Genomic DNA, 19,753 nt, shown 5'->3' on the forward strand with positions numbered 1-19,753 from the left:
GGGTACTGACTGCACCCCTGTGGGTGCTGACTGCACTCCTGTGGGTACTGACTGCACCCCTGTGGGTACTGACTGCACACGTGAGGGTACTGACTGCACTCCTGTGGGTACTGACTGCACACGTGAGGGTACTGACTGCACCCCTGTGGGTACTGACTGCACGCCTGTGGGTACTGACTGCACACGTGAGGGTACTGACTGCACTCCTGTGGGTACTGACTGCACGCCTGTGGGTACTGACTGCACACGTGAGGGTACTGACTGCACACGTGAGGGTACTGACTGCACCCCTGTGGGTACTGACTGCACGCCCGTGGGTACTGACTGCACACGTGAGGGTACTGACTGCACCCCTGTGGGTACTGACTGCACTCCTGTGGGTACTGACTGCACACCCGTGGGTACTGACTGCACCCCTGTGGGTATTGACTGCACCCCTGTGGGTACTGACTGCACCCCTGTGGGTACTGACTGCACACGTGAGGGTACTGACTGCACTCCTGTGGGCACTGACTGCACACCCGTGGGTACTGACTGCACTCCTGTGGGTACTGACTGCACACCCGTGGGTACTGACTGCACGCCTGTGGGTACTGACTGCACGCCCGTGGGTACTGACTGCACGCCCGTGGGTACTGACTGCACACCCGTGGGTACTGACTGCACCCCTGTGGGTACTGACTGCACACCCGTGGGTACTGACTGCACCCCTGTGGGTACTGACTGCACCCCTGTGGGTACTGACTGCACACCCATGGGTACTGACTGCACCCCTGTGGGTACTGACTGCACACGTGAGGGTACTGACTGTACCCCTGTGGGTACTGACTGCACTCCTGTGGGCACTGACTGCACCCCTGTGGGTACTGACTGCACACCCGTGGGTACTGACTGCACACCTGTGGGTACTGACTGCACGCCTGTGGGTACTGACTGCACCCCTGTGGGTACTGACTGCACCCCTGTGGGTGCTGACTGCACACCCGTGGGTACTGACTGCACACATGAGGGTACTGACTGCACACATGAGGGTACTACCTGCACGCCCGTGGGTACTGACTGCACGCCCGTGGGTACTGACTGCACACATGAGGGTACTACCTGCACACCCGTGGGTACTGACTGCACTCCTGTGGGTACTGACTGCACATGTGTGGGTACTGACTGCACCCCTGTGGGTACTGACTGCACATGTGTGGGTACTGACTGCACCCCTGTGGGTACTGACTGCACACCCGTGGGTACTGACTGCACACATGAGGGTACTGACTGCACCCCTGTGGGTGCTGACTGCACTCCTGTGGGTACTGACTGCACCCCTGTGGGTACTGACTGCACACCCGTGGGTACTGACTGCACACCCGTGGGTACTGACTGCACACCTGTGGGTACTGACTGCACTCCTGTGGGTACTGACTGCACCCCTGTGGGTACTGACTGCACACCCGTGGGTACTGACTGCACCCCTGTGGGTACTGACTGCACGCCCGTGGGTACTGACTGCACACCCGTGGGTACTGACTGCACTCCTGTGGGTACTGACTGCACATGTGTGGTTACTGACTGCATGCTGTGGGTACTGACTGCACCCCTGTGGGTACTGACTGCACACCCGTGGGTACTGACTGCACTGCTGTGGGTACTGACTGCACATGTGTGGGACTGACTGCATGCTGTGGGTACTGACCACACACCTCTGGGTGTTTACTAAGCATGATGAAGGCGGGTGCCACTCCATCCACTCGTGAAAAGTGACCCCTGGGGGTGACAGCTTCCCCGTGGCCTGAGGCCCACACGGGGCTCTGCCCCTCTCTCTTCTCAGGGCAGGGGGTTGGCACTATGTGTCTTCTTCGCACCTTGGCAAAGGGCCTCAACATCAATCCATCCCCAAGTCCAAGCGGACTGGCCACAGGGTCCCTGGGGACTTGGCTCAACACTACCCCCCACCCCGAGAGTCCCCGTGACCCGGGCTGGCCCGGCTGCAATTCTCTGGCTGCTGAGTGATACCAGTCCAGGCCGTGAGCGCTGCCCAGTTCCTCTCAGAGGCCCCCTGAACCCTGAGCCTTCATAACAGCCGCTGGAACAGCCACATCCTTCCACAGACGGCAACGCTGGGGGTGCCTCTGGGGGAAACTATGCCGTTTCCTCAAAGGACCGTGGCGTGCCCCCTCCCGCCCGCTCTGTCTCCCGTGACGACGGTGGGCAGCCGCACACCCACCAGCACCACAGCACACAGCTGAGTCACGGCAAGGCATCGGGAGGAGCAGACCGCAGGTTCACAGCCTCTCTGGGACTGTGCGGACCCACACGCGTTTGGCCGCAAAGTCCTTTCTCTGGACAAAAATCATACCCAGGAGCCAGAACAGTGACTGATGAGAGGAAAGCGCAGCTGGGCTGAACCGGGGGGAGGACGGCCGCCTGCCCACCCCGCAGAGCTCCCCGAGCCCAGGGACCAGGGCACGCCCCCCGACACACCCCCGGGGCCGAGGGTGGCTCCAGCCCTGCCCACCCTTCTCCCTGAGGCGGGCCCAGCCCCTCCCAGACAGAGGCCCTCTGCGGAGACCCCCCGCCCCCCCGTGCACCCCCCCGCCCGATCCAGAATGCAGCTGGTCTCCCCATGAATGTGGGCTTCTCTCCCTAGGCCCCGGGAGGCTCAGATCAGTGAACCTGCAGCTTTGCTCCTGCGTGCCTGCCTTTGTCGGTTTAACTTTCAGGGCAGGGGGCCCTCAGGGGGTGCAGGAGAACCCCTCCTCCTTTCCCCACATCCTGCAAGGAGGCAGCTCTCGCTCCTGTCTGGCTCGGCCATGAGGCCACCGTCCGAGGCTACGCCAGGGCGTCTGTGCTGGGGCCCCACTGAAATGCAGGCAGGTACATCGCTAATCGTATTGCATTTACGACACTCTAGAGAACTAGGAGGCCGCGGTTTATTTCAGATACACCACGGAAGCCACTCTCAAGAAATGCTGGCCTGGGGACAATCATCTAGATGATTTTTCTTCCAAATGTTTGAGTTTTTTTTTCTTGGTAATATCATAATTTTCCCTTGGAAAAAAAAACATGACTATTCACTTGAAAAAATATGAAGACGTTCAAGACATCAGAAACTAGATTTTGAAAAATGTCAAAATACCACCAATCTATCAGGAATGTGTGCATCCCCTCTAATCTGTTCATTGCCTTTAAATTTTGTTTTGAGATATTTCCATTTGGCTTAAAAGGCTTTAATTCCGCTATCTGTCATCGCATGTTGAATCAGCAGTGCTGGGGAGACATCCCGTAAATGCTGGCAGATTTTTAGGAATCAAGACTCTGCTCCACTTCCCAGAGTCAGGAATTAGCAGAGACATTCATATCAAATACATTTCAAGGAAAATCAGAAGCATCAAAATCAGGCTCAACACTGCACGAGGCAATTAAAATTAGAAAAAGAAACACTAGCTTCTTACACATATCTCCACTTGCCCCTCCTGCACCTGTTTCCACGATCCAGGGCCCACCCCACGCACGCACACGCCCCTCCCTATATTGGGCAGAGCTACATGGGACCTGGGTTCTGGGCCTGAGAACCCATCGGAGCAACCTCAGACAACCACAAAGGCGAGAGCAGCCCTGCCTCTGCAGATGAAACAGGACGGGGCCTGGGAGCTGGGCTCAGAGCGCCCCGTGGGCCGCGGAAACCTGGGGCCCCGAGGAGACACGGGTGGCTCGGGGAGAACCAGGGGAGGACAGCCACCCGCGGCCACGCTTCAGTCCCTGGATGGAATACGCCCTGGGATGTGGCCGTTTTCTGCCCCTGGGGAGGGTGAGGTCAGGCTTCTGGCAGCTTGAGGAGCAGAAAGGAAGCAAGCAACGATGAAACTGCAGGAGCAGCGCCGTGGGACTGGGGTCTGCTCTGCCCTGCGCCCCCACCGTCCAGGCGGGACCCCTGCCAGCTAGTGGGAAGGGTGCCCAGAAATGAGCAGGGGCTCCCCTCCGAGTGTAGGTTGTCATCTCCACAGACAAGCCACCAGCAACTCTGGCTCCCCTTGTGGGGTCGCCTAGGCCCCAGACAGCGCGTCACCAATTTCTGCTATGGACCGGGGTCCGGGGCAGGGCCAGGCGTGTGTGTGGGGAGAGCTTTAGGGGCCTTGCTTCACCCAGGCTCGGAGACCCCTTGCTGGTTTCCAAGGACAGAAAGTTAGGGCTGGTGTCTGTGCGCACTTGGAGTGTGGAGAACTGGCCAGGTGGGGTCATCGTCACTGGACGATGTAGAGGTCGTGGCCTCAGGAAGACCCCTGGGGACACACAGACCCCACACAAAGACCCCTCGGCGCAGCTGGCTTCAGAAGGAGGCCAGGCAGCCAGGCCAGGAGGACCAGAGGCCATGCTCAGGACAGTGACCACTGCCGCTGACCACTGAGCTCCCGGCGCTGTGGACGGGGACTATCCAGGGGCCGCTGGGGGCCGGGCAGGGCTGGGTGTCAGGAGTGAGCAGGTGCTGACCTGCTGGTGCGAGGCGTCCAGGCGCCTTTGCACATTTGGGGGTGGTTTCGGGAAGGAGGAGGCAGCGAGCGGCAGGGAGGCGAGAGGGCCAGCGTGCCGAGACTGGTGTCCAGGGAGCTTTCACTGTACGAGCTGGACAGGCCGGTGCACGTGCTTGTGCCGACAGGAGGAGACAGGGAGCAATGACCATGCGGGGGAGCGCGAGGGCAGGATGGGGCATGGGGTCCCGGTGCTCACAGGCGACGGGGGCCAGGGGGCAGGGCGAGTCTCCAAGCGGTAACATAGGCGTCAGATCACAGACAGGTGGCCCTGTGTGCAAGCTGGGTGTGTGCCCGGCCAGATCAGGAGCAGGGGGCGGCGGTCAGCATCCTCCTCTGAGACCTGTCCCTGCAACCTCTAGTCAGGAGTCTGCAAAGTCACAACACCCCCACCCCCGGCTCGCCGCTGCCGGGAACCACAGTGGTCCCGGCTCCGCACCCCCACCTGGACCCTACCTCCCCCGTCCCTTCCAGGGCAGTCTGCCACCTCCAAGGAACACGCTCCGCCCATCGCACAGGACGGAGGGGCCCAGCGCCTGAGCGCCCTCTGACAGCCGAGGCCCAGGGCCCTCGCCCAAGTCGGTCTGGGTCCGCCCACCACTGGGCACCAGGCACTTCCTGCCGGAAGGACACCCTGCAGACGCTGGGAGCCGCGGATCAGAACCTTCCATCTGGGCTCGGATCCTACGAACCCTCTGCCTTCCCGCCAGTGGTCACTGCACCCCCGAGGGTTACGGGTGGTATGGGGGCCAACAGACCCCCAGCGTCCCCTCCCCGTCACCGATCGCCAAGGTTGGGGACGCAGGGACTTCGAGGCAGGCCCCCCCGTCTGTGGAGCACAGAGCCTGCCTCTGTGCCGAAGCAGCCGCTAAATACGTTCTTATTTCAAGAGCCAGGGTTCCGACGGGCCTTGGAGTGGCCACGTGGAGGCATCTTGCCCTGAGCCAGGAGCGCGTAAATAAGCGCCCTTAACGGTTAATTACTGTCGCTGCGGGCGTGAAATCAGGGATTTCAGATGCGCGCGCACAGACTGGCTCCGGGCCCGCTGACTCACGAGCAGGACAGCCACCCCACGGCGGTGCATCCGCGGCGCACAGCGCACGTTTCATTAACTGCCGGCGACCGGCCCGGCCGGCGCCAGGGCCGCGGGGCTGAGTGCCGTCGGCTCTCGTTGCTGATGGAGGGCTCGGTCGAGTGCCTGCTTCTGAGGCCGGCGCGGCGACGGTGGGCGTTACATCGACCCGCAAGCCCCCTGCTCTCTCCGCCCCGCCCCACGGGGCCTGCAACTAGGGAGACGGAAGGGCCCCTCCCACGGGAAGAGAATACCTTTCCCGCTGCAGACCTCAAACCTGAGTCCCTGGAGGAAGGGAGATCGCGCTCCCAGAGGCTCTGGTGTTTTCTCAGCGAGACATCGAACACAGTTTCGAAGGCAACCAAACGGCGTCACACAAGCCGCGCACCACGCGCAAGCACCCCGCCCCCACCGGAGGGCCAGCCCGCCTGCCCGCCGGCCTCCGGCGTGCCCCCCACGGCGGGCTGACCCCGCCCGAGCCTGCCAGGCGCCCGGCCACGCAGTCACTCACCGAGCCGACTCCGGCCTGAAGAACTCGCAGCCCAGACATGGTCTGCAGTTTGTCTTTGTTGTCAGCTGCGGGAGAGATGGAGAGGTGAGAGGTCAGCGAGGAGAGGAGAGCACTCTCCAGACACCTGAGCACCACCCCCCGCCACCCAGGTGAGCTGTGGATGAGCCTGGGGTGGAGACCGGCCCGGGGGCTCCCCACCGAGGGCAGGCTGTGGGTCCCTCCCATAAAACGTCGTGGTAGGAAATTCACAGCATCCTTATGGAGCCTGGACCAGGGACGGGAGGCAGGCCTGCCAACCGGAGTCTTGGTTTGAACGACAGGCTGGTTGCAGGTGTGTAATGACTGGGAAGTAGGTTCTGGTCACGAGGCTTGTGTTCACAGATAGACTCGCCAGCCGGGGGGCCTGACTCTGCCTTCCTCACCCGCTCCGGGAGCTGTCCACCCCCTCCGGCTCCTGCCCCTGGCAAATCCTCCTGTAAGGAGCCACCTCCAGCACTGCCCTCGTCCTAGTTTGCTGCTGACTTAGAGTGAGCAAGACTCTCAGAGAATGAATTACCCTCTGTATCAGACCAAGTGGAGTGGGCCCTGGAAACAATTAGCCGCCGGAGACGAAGCCCAGTTAATCCCTCGGCAGGCGCGCGGTCCCCACCTCCTGGAGAGGAAGTGTGTCACAAGGCAATTGACCTTGGCTTACGATTCTGCGGGAATATTCTTTCGGATAAAGCCCATGTCATTTTGGAAATGAAAACCAGAAGAAATAGAATTTTATTGCAAGCCCTAAGAAGGAAGAGTGCATTGTAATTGTGATTAATGCAGAATGAGATAGCAAGAAAACAGCAATTACTTTCAGTCTTATTGTGAAACACATCTTAGGTTATGGAATTCTATCTTTCCGAGGGATACACACAGTGCCTGCCACAGCCACCTCCCCAGCCTCCGGGGCCCTCCCCTTGTCTGGCAGAAAGTTTTCCTTTGAACAAATGAATGTTATTTCTTACATTTAGGTAATTATGGGAGCGCTGGGGGAGGCAGATGCAAACCCCGGGGGTTATTGCACCAGCACTTTAAGAGGCTCTAAGCTGGGGAGGGGGCGGCAGGGCAGGGAGGGGGCAGCGGCTCAAAGGTAAGCCGTGAATGGAGGATATTCTTTAAGAGATAGGGTATAAAGCAATTGATTTTAATGTTCTCCTGCGAACAAAGGAGGCATTTTACTGAATGACAGGCTACTTTGGGGGGATAATAGTGAGTCTTCAATAGGCTGAGGACACAAAGCACTAAAGATGGAATTAAACGTGCGCCACTGTCGCTGAAGAGAAGGGCCAGGCATTCCAGGCACAGGGCGAAAAGCCAGTCGGGCAGGAAGGCTGCAAGTACCCAGCCAGGGGTCCGCACACCTGCCAGGGAGGGCTAGGTGGAGACACCTGAGGCTCAGCCGCCAAGGATCACTTGCCATCCTCAAGTGTGCCCATGGAGGGCTCCCCCAGCTGACCGCCTCTCCGGGGTCCAGCCAGGGAGCCTGGGGACTCAGCCTCATGCTGACAAGGGGCTGCTTCTGCTAAAGGATTTTCACTGGGAACTGACACAGCACTCAGGTGGGCTGTCCCTGAAAAACCAAACAGGTGGGACAGACAACATGCTGGGGCTGGTGCGTCCTGCAGGCCGTCGAAGCATCCAGGGTCTGCTGGGAGGGGCTGGACATGGCCTGGTCCCGCCAGCATCAGCCGGAGGGATCCCCGTCTCCCCAGACATTCCATTACCACCCACAGAAGCCCCAGGCACGTCCCCTGCTCTGCAGGGGTGATGGGTCAGCAGGGCAGGGGGCCGGTCCCTGCCTCCCGGGTCAGGACACACATTTGCCCCTATTTGCTTCTGATTTGCAGAGTCTGCTCCATCCTTTGATCCTACTGTGGTCCTCAGATGCTGCAGGGTGTTAACACCCCTCCGTAAGTGGGTCTTGTCCAAATAACCGCACGCGTGCGCGCGCGCACACACACACACACACACTCACGTGCACACAGGACCAGGGCATATCCTGGAGCAGCACCCTTCGGGGAGAACCAGCCACCTTCGCTCAGCTTCACATTAATCCACAGACTCTGTTCTATGGCCGCCATGGCTCAGCAAGTGGTGAGTCTGCCCCAAACACCCCACACTGTCCACTTTTGTCATGTTCTCCAGGAACAGCACGAGCCGCCAGTGTCCCCCTGAGGCTGCCCGCCCACCCAGACAGGCTCTTTCTCGACGGACATGTGGCGCCTTTGCCGGGATGTTCACGGGGGCCTCCGGAGGCCACGGACACCTTCTCCTAACAACCTGAGTTACAGTCACAAATCATGCTGCCTTGCATTCGACTCTGGGTCCACCTCCAGTCCACCTCCATCCTCAGTCAGAGAGCAACAGTGCCCCGAGGCGCCGCCTGCAGCTGGGGTCCTCTGAGAGCCCCCCAGGGCCGCTGTCTTCCTGCTTTCAGCCGAGAAGCCTCCCAGGAGACAGTCACTGCGGCTTCCGGCCACACGCGTGTGCCCGCGGCGGCTGGAACGTGTGAGTCCATGGGACCCAAACGCTCCTCTCCAAGTCTCAGGGTCTTCTGTGACCTTCTCAGTCTTGGGCACCAAGTCCTTTTCAACAAAGCCAGTCTCCCTTTTGAAATTTCTCACCGGTGGGGATGGCAGCCACACATACACTCCGGGATGGTAGCTTTCTTCCAGCCTGTGTGAACGGTACAGTTTATACTAAGCTAGGCCCTTTTGTGGTTGTTTACTTACATCCACTTATTTTAGCTCACACTGACCTAAAAGGACGAGCAGCCTGCGAGTCTTCAGCACGCTTTGTAAGTCTCAGCCATTCCGAATCCTCCCCATGTTGTTCTTAGACAGTCAGCACTGTGTCCATTTGCTCAGACGCTTCCTGGCCCAGCTGCATGGACTTCGTCTCATGCATCCCTTCTGCCGAGTGGAGGGGATCTCGCGTGTTCATAAATCGTGTCCCTCACCCGGACGTGTGCACTGAGCTCCGTCAGGCGTCCAGACCTGGCTCCCAGGCACCGACCCCTGTGTGCCCCCCGCCCAGCACCCCCTGGAGACACAAGGGAGACGAGCTTCACCCTTCACGGGGCGTGGAGCTCATCTCCACTCCCAGGCGTGGCTGAAGCCTTTCGACGGGACAGAGGAGCCTTGCTGGGCCTGGATGTTTTGCTGGACATCAGCTCCCAGTTACTTTTATGGCCAAATGTGGACCCTGAGCTGGTGGGCATGCGTGAGCGCCAGCAGGCCAGGACGCAGAGACTCTGAGAGAAGCTGCTTTAATAAAGGAGAGAACAATGCATAAAGCCCATTCTTATCTTCACAGGAGACAAAAAGGGTTTCCAAACACAAAAAGAAGTCCTTTAAAATTAAATTCGCTAGATGAAGGATATGCAAATTACCTGGAGGAGCAGAACCCCACAATGTTCTCAAAACTCCGCAATAGCCTATTTAATTAGTATTTTAATTTATCAGAATAATTCTTCGCACTTGACAATTTATGCAGCATTCCATATAATTAAGCACGTAGCTACAGTGGAATAATTTTGCCTCCTTCTTTATCCTCGTGATTTTAACCTGAAAGGATGTGCAGAAGTCTCTTCTGTGATCTAAATTGCTACAGGGACAACTTAATGGCCATGCCCATTAGAAAGCGGGAGGGCGGGAGCGGGGCTGGGCGGCGGGCGGACACCGGGGACCCGCCGCTTCAGGAAGGCGTGGAGCCGGCTTCTGGCAGACAGAGGTGCTGCTCCTGTCCGCACCCCTGTGCTCGTCTGCCTGAGGAGACGTGCGTCCACCCTGCGCCGGCTCCCACCAGTGACCTCTGCAGAAGTGAACGGCCCAGAGCATCTGAGACACTGACCAGACCCATTGGTCTGGGACCAGCCTTGCTGAAATCGGCAGGGCCTCTGGTCAGCAGCCCAGGGAGGGGCTGGACCTTTCCTCAGTGATTCCGGCTGCTCAGAACTTGCCAGGTGAAGCTAGGCCTGGGAAGGGAAGCGGGTTGGAAGGAAAGTTGATGCCAAAGTTCTGGGAGCCTGGCCCCCCCCTCAGCTCTGAGCAGGGGGCCCAGGTGAGTAGTGGTCCCCCCCAGGCCCCAGGGGAGCTGTGAGTCTCCTGCCTGAGGCCGCGCGGAGGCCCGGCCCTGGGGGGGCCCCTCCTCGGTAGGCAGCGAGACCACCCGCAGACCCCAGGGCGAGGGGCGGGGCCCTGCAGGGCCCGAGCACAGGTGCCGGCATCCGGCCAAGCCTCAGGCCCGGGGGGAGCCACACTCTGCTTGTCCTGTCTGCTCATCCTTATCCCACGAGCCTTGGAGCTGGGGAGGGTCTGCACATCAAGAAAGAGAGCCAGGGGGAGAAGACACAAATTAATTAACTTGTCCAGCCTGCCTCTCAGCCAGAAAGCAAAGGGTTCCTGCCTGTGGGTCTGAGCCCGCTCTCCCGTTTTCCAGCATCTTGGTCTGTGGCTCTGCAAGTGCTGCAAGTCCCGCAGACCACCAGGCAGTCTGCGCGGCTGAGAAGCGTTTTGCAACCAGAAGGACATCTATCAGTTTCTCTGTTCGTCAGTCTGGGTGGAATGTCACACATCATGCACCTGGCTCATCATTCTGGCAACTAGATGAATATTGAAGCTGAACTGCACACACTTTATTTTTATAAAAATGACTACAATTTGATTACAGTTTCAAAAACAGGATAAACCTTTAGCTTTATTTAAACACTTTAGATTTAAAGCTTTGTTACTTATTAATTTTATTTTATAACTAATAGTTCATTTTAACTTTTTAAAACGTCTTTGAAGGGATATAATTTTAATTTGCAATTTCAGATGTAACATATTTTTCATGAAAATAGTTTCACATTTTACACTTGATCTTAGCCAAAAGGCCGAGAAGTGATAGTTTCACATTTTATACAATGTGTGCAATTAGAGCTGGATTATTTCTGTCGAAACGCACAGATTTTTTAAAAATGAGTTTTGCCATTTCTCACTTATTTGGTTGCAACAGGTCTTAGTTGTGACACGGGAACTCTTTAGTTGTGGCGCATGAGATCTGGTTCCCCGAGCAGGGATTGAACCCAGGGTCCCTGCACTGGGAGCATCGAGTCTTGGTCGCTGGACCACTCGGGAAGTGCATAGATTTTGTGAAAGTCTTTTTGAAACAATGTTATCAGTGATTTTGCAAAACAAAGGGAAGAAAGTACATTCATAAATAAATATGCTATAATTTAGGAAGTGTGTGTCTTTAAATCATCACACAAAGCTATGTATAGTTGAAGCTATGGCTTTTCCAGTAGCCAAGTACAGATGTGAGAGTTGGACCATAAAGAAGGCTGAGCACCAAAGAACTGATGTTTTCGAATTGTGGTGCTGGAGAAGACTCTTGAGAGTCCCTTGGACAGCAGGAAGATCAAACCAGTCAACCCTAAATGAAATCAACCCTGAATATTCATTGGAAGGACTGATGCTGAAGCTGAAGCACCAATACTTTGGCCACCTGATGCAAAGAGCTGACTCACTGGAAAAGACCCTGATGCTGGGAAAGATTGAAGGCAGGAGGAGAAGGGGACAACAGAGGGTGAGATGGTTAGAAAGCATAACTGACTCAATGGATATGAATTTGAGCAAACTCCAGGAGACAGTGGAAGGACAGAGGAATCAAGATTGCTGGGAGAAACGTCAACCTCAGATATGCAGATGACACCACCCTAATGGCAGAAATCGAAGAGGAACTAAAGAGTTTCTTGATGAGGGTGAAAGAGGAGAGTGGAAAAGCTGGCTTGAAACTCAACATTCAAAAAAGTAAGATCATGGCATACAATCCCATCACCTCATGGCAAATGGAAAGGGAAAAACTGGTTCCAAATTTTCTTTTCTTGGGCTCCAAAATTACTGTGGATGGTGACTGCAGTCATGAAATTAAGACTCCTTGGAAGGAAAGCTATGACAAACCTAGATAGCATATTAAACAGCAGAGACATCACATTGCCAACAAAGGTCTGTCTAGTCAAAGCTATGGTTTTTCCAGTAGTCATGTATGTATGTGAGATTTGAACCATAAAGAAGGCTGAGCACCAAAGAACTGATGCTTTTGAATTGTGGTGCAGAAGACTCTTGACAGTCCCTTGCACTGCAAGGAGATCAAACCAATCAATCCTAAAGGAAATCAACCCTGAATATTTACTGGAAGGACTGATGCTGATGCTGAAGCTCCAATACTTTGGCCACCTGATGTGAAGAACTGACTCATTGGAAAAGACCCTGATGCTGGGAAAGGTGGAAAGCAAACGAAGAAAGGGACGGCAGAGGATGAGATTGTTAGATAGCATCACTGACTCAACGAACATGAATTTGAGCAAACTTCAGGAGATAGTGAAGGACAGAGGAGCCTGGTGTGCTGCAGTCCACAGGGTTGCTAAGAGTCAGACATGACTTAGCAACTGAACAAGAACAATCCTATAACCAAAGAAGAAATTAAGTTAGTAGGTAAACATCTTGATTCCAACTTGTGATTCATCCAGACGGGCATTTTGCATGGTGTACTCTGCATATTAAGTTAAATATGCAGGGTGACAATACACAGCCTTTCTATTTATTCATTTTGGTCATGGTATCTAAATTTTTGAATAAAGTCACAACACTGTTCACCCTCTTGCTAACCTTTCATACAGTAAAGCATCTGTAGTTACATTCCATTTTTGACTCCCAATATGAAGTTGAATGTTGAAAGTGAAAGTCGCTCAGTCGTGTCTGACTCTTTGTGACTCCATGGACCATACAGTCCACGGAATTCTCTAGGCCAGAATACTGGAGTGGGTAGCCTTTCCCTTCTCCAGGGGATCTTCCCAACCCAGGGATCAAACCCAGGTCTCCCACACTGCAGACAGATTCTTTACCAGCTGAGCCACCAGGGAAGCCTCCCAATATAGTTTTTTCTTGCTTTCTTCTATCTTGACCATCTACAATAGAGATTTTATCAGTTTTTTTCCAAAAAGAAATACTTCTGCTTTTTATAATTTTTTTTTATATTTTATATCTCCGTTTATATATTTGTTCTCTGTTTCAGTCATTTCTGCTTCTATCTTTGTTATTTCCTTCCTTCCACTTTACTTGGGTTTATTCTGTTGTTCTTTTTTCTAACTTCTTATATTAAAATTTCAGTTATTTAATTCTTCTTTCTTTTCTAACACAGTTAAAACAATAAACTTCCCTCAGCTTGCAGATTTAAATGCAAACTCTCAGGTATTAAAATATACTTTGGTATTTCTATTATGCATTATTAAGAACTATAGCTTTAAAATTTTTATTTTGATATATATTATTTCTCTCTCTTTCTTGCTGTATTTATTATTGTTGTTGTTATTTAGTTGCTAAGACGTGTCTGACTCTTTGTCACCCCATGGCTCACCAGGCTCCTCTGTCCATGAAATTCTCCAGGCCAGAATACTGGAGTGGGTAGCCTATCCCTTCTCCAGGGGATCTTCCCCACCCAGGGATCGAACCCAGGTCTCCTGCACTGCAGGCGGATTCTTTACCAACTGAGCCACCAGGGAAGCCCGGTACAATTCTAGGTGGACAGCAATTTCCCTTCGGCAATATGAAGACATTACACTTTTGTCATGCGGTTTCCTTTCAGCTGCTGAGAAATCAGCCAGAAACTGAATTCTCTTTCCTCCCTGCATTGCTTGCCTTTCTCCTTGGCTACTGATCAGACTTTCTCTTTGTCTCGGATGTCCTGCAGTTTCTCTGTTACGAATCTGCACATGGAATTGTTTTTCACTCCAATAGACTTCTTGAATCTGAGGACTGGTGTTTTCCATCAGTGATGAGATTCTTTAGCCATTATATCTTCAAACACTGAAGCTTGATCACTTTCTCCTCTCTCTGGTACTCCTGGTAAGTATATTAAAGATTTTCTTCTAAGAATACTTACCTTTTTCTTTTCTTTACATGTTTTCCATTTCTTTCCCTCTCTCTAGGCTGCATTCTGAATAATTCAGTCAGTTCTATCTTTTAGCTTACTAATCCCCTCTTCACTTAGATTTAATCTGTCATTAAACTCACCTCCTGTGTTTAAAATTTCTGTAATTGTATTTTTCATTTAAAAAAGTATCGTTGGTCATTGTTAAGACTCTTGATCTTCAGGTTGTATTAACTTCCTTTTGTATTCCTCTAAACGGACTAAGATTCATGGGTTCACTAAAAATTCTCCTAGTCAGCGTCCGAGGTTTCATTCTGACTGTGCTTGCAGGCAACCTTTCTTGTGGAGTCTTATTCTCCAGCATGTTCTGAAGTTCCTATTTCTGGGGGCTTTAAATATGGGACTGCTTTGAGGACAGAGAAAAAGCAGTGTTCCTTCAGAGGATTTGCACTTCCTTCTTCCAGGCTTCTGGAAGCCCATCCAGTTGGGGCCCCAGTGTAAACAGAGATGACTGCTTTGGGTTTGGGGCCAGCAGGGGGCGAGCAGGCGGCCGGCTGGGCGTGGTCCACACCGCCCTCACGCCTGGTGATGACACGGGGAACAGGCAGTGTCCACCCTTCGGCTCAAACGAAGCGGATGGGGGCACCGTCTTCCCTGTGGTTGAGGTGGTCCCGGCTGCCTGTGTGGGTCCTCGCCACCCTTCTGGGTTCGTCCCACCCTGGGTCTTCCTCCTGCCCTCCACAGTCTCCAGGGTCATGAAGGCAAAAGTTCAAGCACATCCTGGCCTGGAAACTCCTCTCAAGATGGTCAGCATCGCTGTCCCTCACACCGCAGGTTCCTGTTCTCACTCAGTTTGGGATCTATAAGAATTTCAATGCTGTCAGATCGCTAATGTGTTTACAATCGTCCTTGTGTGTTGATATGTTGGCATTTTTGGTTGCTTTCTGAACGAGGATTAGTCCCAGGACCTGGTTCTTCCGGTGCAATGATGAAGCAGAGAAGCTTGAGCCGCCCTCTGGGAGGCCGCCACCCCGTCGCTGACAGCTCCAGGTGAACGGGCTTTGAGCAAAGTGGCGGAAACGAGAGATACGAGGTGTATCACTGCAGGTAACGAGCAACGCTGGGCCCGCCAGACTCCTCTGTCCAAGGAATTTTCCAGGCAAGAATACCGGAGCAGCTTGCCTTCTCATCCTCCAGGGATCTTCCCGACCCAGGTTATGTTATACTAAGCATAGTTACAGGTAAACGTGTATAGGACGGTCGGATTCTTCAATGTCTGGTGTGGCCTGCAGGAGGAACGCCTGTGTGGATTGTGAGGTGGGACCTCAGTAGTCGCTGGGCTCCATGTCGTGTGCAGAGTCTGGACAAGGTCCTGCCACCCAGCCGGCGGGTTCCTGAGTCTCTGCCTTCTACACCTCAGGGAGCAGCCTGGGCCTGAACAACCCTGGAGCGGCCGGCGCAGAGACAGGTGGAGTCATCCCAGGCTCTCAGTGAGGCCGCGGGCACTCAGCCAGGCCGTCCTGACCCCTGGACGTCACTCCCTGCCTTTCTCTCAGTGAGGCTGTGGGCACTCAGCCAGGCCGTCCTGACCCCTAGACGTCACTCCCTGCCTTTCTCTCAGTGAGGCCGCGGGCACTCAGCTAGGCCGTCCTGACCCCTGGACGTCACTCCCTGCCTTTCTCTCAGTGAGGCTGCGGGCACTCAGCCGGGCCATCCTGACCCCTGGACGTCACTCCCTGCCTTTCTCTCAGTGAGGCTGTGGGCACTCAGCCAGGCCGTCCTGACGGCTGGACGTCACTCCCTGCCTTTCTCTCAGTGAGGCTGTGGGCACTCAGCCAGGCCGTCCTGACCCCTGGACATCACCCCCTCCCTTTCCCTCAGTGAGGTCGCAGGCACTCAGCCAGGCCGTCCTGACCCCTGGACGTCACCCCCTCCCTTTCCCTCAGTGAGGTCGCAGGCAGTCAGCCAGGCCGTCCTGACCCCTGGACGTCACTCCCTGCCTTTCTCTCAGTGAGGCTGCGGGCACTCAGCCGGGCCATCCTGACCCCTGGACGTCACCCCCTCTGTTTCTCTCACTAAGGCTGCGGGCACTCAGCTGGCCCATCCTGACCCCTGGACGTCACCCCCTCCCTTTCCCTCAGTGAGGCCGTGGGCACCCAGCCAGGCCGTCCTGACCCCTGGACGTCACCCCCTCCCTTTGCCTCAGTGAGGCCGTGGGCACCCAGCCAGGCTGTCCTGACCCCTGGACATCACCCCCTCCCTTTGCCTCAGTGAGGCCGTGGGCACCCAGCCAGGCCGTCCTGACCCCTGGACGTCACCCCTCCCTTTCTCTCAGTGAGGCCGTGGGCACTCAGCTGGCCCATCCTGACCCCTGGACGTCACCCCTCCCTTTGCCTCAGTGAGGCCGTGGGCACCCAGCCAGGCCGTCCTGACCCCTGGACGTCACCCCTCCCTTTCTCTCAGTGAGGCCGTGGGCACTCAGCTGGCCCATCCTGACCCCTGGACGTCACCCCCTCCCTTTGCCTCAATGAGGCCGTGGGCACCCAGCCAGGCCGTCCTGACCCCTGGACGTCACCCCTCCCTTTGCCTCAGTGAGGCCGTGGGCACCCAGCCAGGCCGTCCTGACCCCTGGACGTCACCCCCTCCCTTTGCCTCAGTGAGGCCGTGGGCACCCAGCCAGGCCGTCCTGACCCCTGGACGTCACCCCCTCCCTTTGCCTCAGTGAGTCCGTGGGCACCCAGCCAGGCCGTCCTGACCCCTGGACGTCTCTGGCCTCAGCACGACTGAGACCAGGAAGAAGCACGTGCTCCAGCATAGCAAACGGCTCCCATGCCGTCACCTTTTTCTCACAAATGGACATGCAGACGGTTCCCAAGCAGCTGTTGGAGGGGCATGAATATCACCGGGCGCTGCCCCGTCCTCATGCAGACAGCGGCCGTGGCACCCCGCCCATGGGACGCCCCCAGCTCCTGGAGAGTGCCGAGCGCCCCTGAGCCTGCTCGCAGGGTCCCTGTGTCTCAGAGCTCGGGCTCCAGTCCGCAGTCCAGACCTGCCCTCCTCTGCCTGCCGCCCCGCGGGAAGCAGAGCGCTGAGCACATTCAGTCTCAAGTGCAAAGTGCGCCTCCGAGAGCCGTCCTCCCTTGGAGACGAGAGGCTGATGTCAGACCCTGCCATGGGGTCCCATGGAAGGTCCTCCTGGCCTGCCTTCCAGCCCCGACTGTATAAGTAAAAAGGCTCTTATCTGCTGGGTGTCCCATGAGGTCTCCCAGGAGAGGCTGGGCTTCGGTGGACAGAGCTTCATCGCACGGTGACAACAATGACAAGCTGGTAAAAGCTATGTCAGCTTCAATTTCCAACTCATTTTTCAAATTATTTTAATTAGATATTGTTTCAATCTCACTTACATTAATTTAATATCTGATATCAACATTTCAGTTTTCAATTTGTTCAAATGATTTTTTCCAGTCTGCCTGGTTGCCTGGAGTAATTTAAAATACAATGTTTATCTTCAGCAATTTTCCATGCGTGGGTTCTGGCAAACTGCGAGTTCAATAAAAGCGACGAGGGAGGAGGGACCTGGTGTTCGGGAGAGATGGAGGTTTGCCTTCTTACCGTTCACCTCTAGACATTAAAGCAGGTAGAGCAAGGGCTACGAGCTCATAATAATAAGATTTTCCACCAATTTCACTGTGTAATTGGCTTTCCCAAAGCAAATTTCAGTGAAATCTGACAAAGGTGTTTTTATTAAAAGGTATCTAAACAGCCACATTCCCTCATCAACACATCTTTCTGATCGATTCTCGCCATCAGGCCTTTAACCTGCCCCCACAAGAGCCTTCCCCCCAGAGACACTGTTGGAGCTTTCTTATACTTTTCATCGTATTTTTGTTTGCTGGTGCCCAGACACTAGTAAAGACACGCTTTTGATAAGGTGAACGTGAAGTTAAATCAGGCCTCCACATCATAAAATGTGGGAGTCAGAGATCCTCAAGTGCCTTCCTAAGAGGAGAGAATTAGCTAAATTCCTGAAGTTGATAATGAGAAATATGCAGATCAAAATGGTTTTTGAAAAGTCTAGAAAACATAAGAGTGACTATCATCTCCAACTCACTTGAGAACAATATGAAACCAATACAGTCTACATGGAAGAAGACAATAAAAGAGAAGGGAAGGAAGCGTAGAAAGTAGGAAGCACAAAACAAAATTATATATATATATATCTCATTATGACAATCAATGTAAATAGGTTAAATTATACAAGGACAAATTCTGTCACTCAGGCCTAACTATATGTTATCTGCAGAAAACCCATATACAACACAGCAGTTCAGAAACAGTAAGAAAAATGAGGTAAACATAAACAAATGAAGGAGTGGCCATGGCATTCACATCAAGGTCATGTATAATTTTTTACATGAAATAAATAAGGTAATCTCCTGTTAGTGTTACAAGTCCAGAATGAAGGTATAGTATTCATGAACCAGCATGTGCCAAGAAATACAACAAAGTGCTGAAATAATAAAGAACAGACTCGCCACTCAGACTCAGAGACGGAAGCTCCGACTGATGGCTCACGAGGCCCCGGGGGCCGAGCCCAGCGCTCTGGCCACGCAGCACTCCCTGGAGGCCGCCCCTGGGGCGGGCGCCGTCCGCTGGGCCTGGGCAAAGAGCGGCCAGACTCGAAAGTGGTCTCCCTAGCCCATGGCGGGCACAGAGAGTCTTAATAACCCAGTGAATAAAGATAGCTCAGGAGCAGTTGGGCAGACTCCCTGGAATAAAAACAAAAGTCATAACTGATCAGATATTGGGCCTCAGAGGAGGCCTTCATGGTACCAAAGAGTAAAAATTATACAACTTGCATCTCTAACCATAACCTAATAAAATTAGAAATTAACAACAACAGGAAATAATCTCTCTAATCAGTTGGGCACTGAAAAGTACACTCCTCAATAACTCTTAGGTTAGAGAATAAATCAAAGCTGTGATGACCGGACACACATAAAACAGTGATGGTGAGATCCCTACAAATCTGAACTGCGGAGGTGCCACAGTGGGTGTGGACCACCCACGCCTTCATTGTCAAGTAAGAAACAAAGAGCAGAACAAACAGGCATCCGAATTAAGGAGTCAAAAGTGAGACGGCTGAAACTTGAGGCAGAAACAGAAATAAGCAAAAAATTACAGATGAATAAATCATACAAGGGAAACAGCACTGATGAATGAATCCAAGAACTTGATTTTAGGGGGGAAAACACAAAAACTCTCACTAGAAGTCTAATATGGCAGTGTAAGATATCCCTAACCCAAAAATTACTAAAAATTGATAATGAAAATAAAACATAACCACAGATACAGTGGAAATTTGAGAGTTGTAAGCTAATGATATTACTTAGTGTATAAAAAAATCGGAATTCATAAGGAATCGAACTATGAAGAAAGAAAATATAAATTACTAAACCGGTAGAGTATGAAGAGAGAAACTATGAAGAAATAGAAAAGACTGTCAAAGAAATTCTCTCCAGGATAAGCATGAGGCCCAGACTGAGGAAGCAGAGCGGTTCTGAAGCTGAGCAGGACCCTATCTATGGGGTCTCCCGGGACGGACGACCCACCCCAAGTCCTCCATCCACCTTGTCTGCAGGAAAACCTCAGTCAAAGAATAAACCTAAGGGAAGTGGGAAACTGCACAAAGGAAAACAGTCAAAC

General features: G+C 53.8%; 1 protein-coding gene across 3 annotated transcripts in view; it reads right to left on the bottom strand.

The window, feature by feature from the left end:
* Positions 1-19,753, bottom strand: part of PTPRN2 (protein tyrosine phosphatase receptor type N2) — a 593,102-nt gene that overhangs the window by 234,358 nt on the left and 338,991 nt on the right. For all 3 annotated transcript variants that reach the window (XM_043873080.1, XM_043873079.1, XM_043873077.1), the window contains exon 12: positions 6,104-6,168. In XM_043873080.1, coding sequence (XP_043729015.1) covers positions 6,104-6,168 — 65 coding nt within the window. The remainder of the gene's footprint in view (positions 1-6,103; positions 6,169-19,753) is intronic.

Source organism: Cervus elaphus, chromosome 18 (genome assembly GCF_910594005.1).
Source record: "Cervus elaphus chromosome 18, mCerEla1.1, whole genome shotgun sequence".
Taxonomy (NCBI): domain Eukaryota; kingdom Metazoa; phylum Chordata; class Mammalia; order Artiodactyla; family Cervidae; genus Cervus; species Cervus elaphus.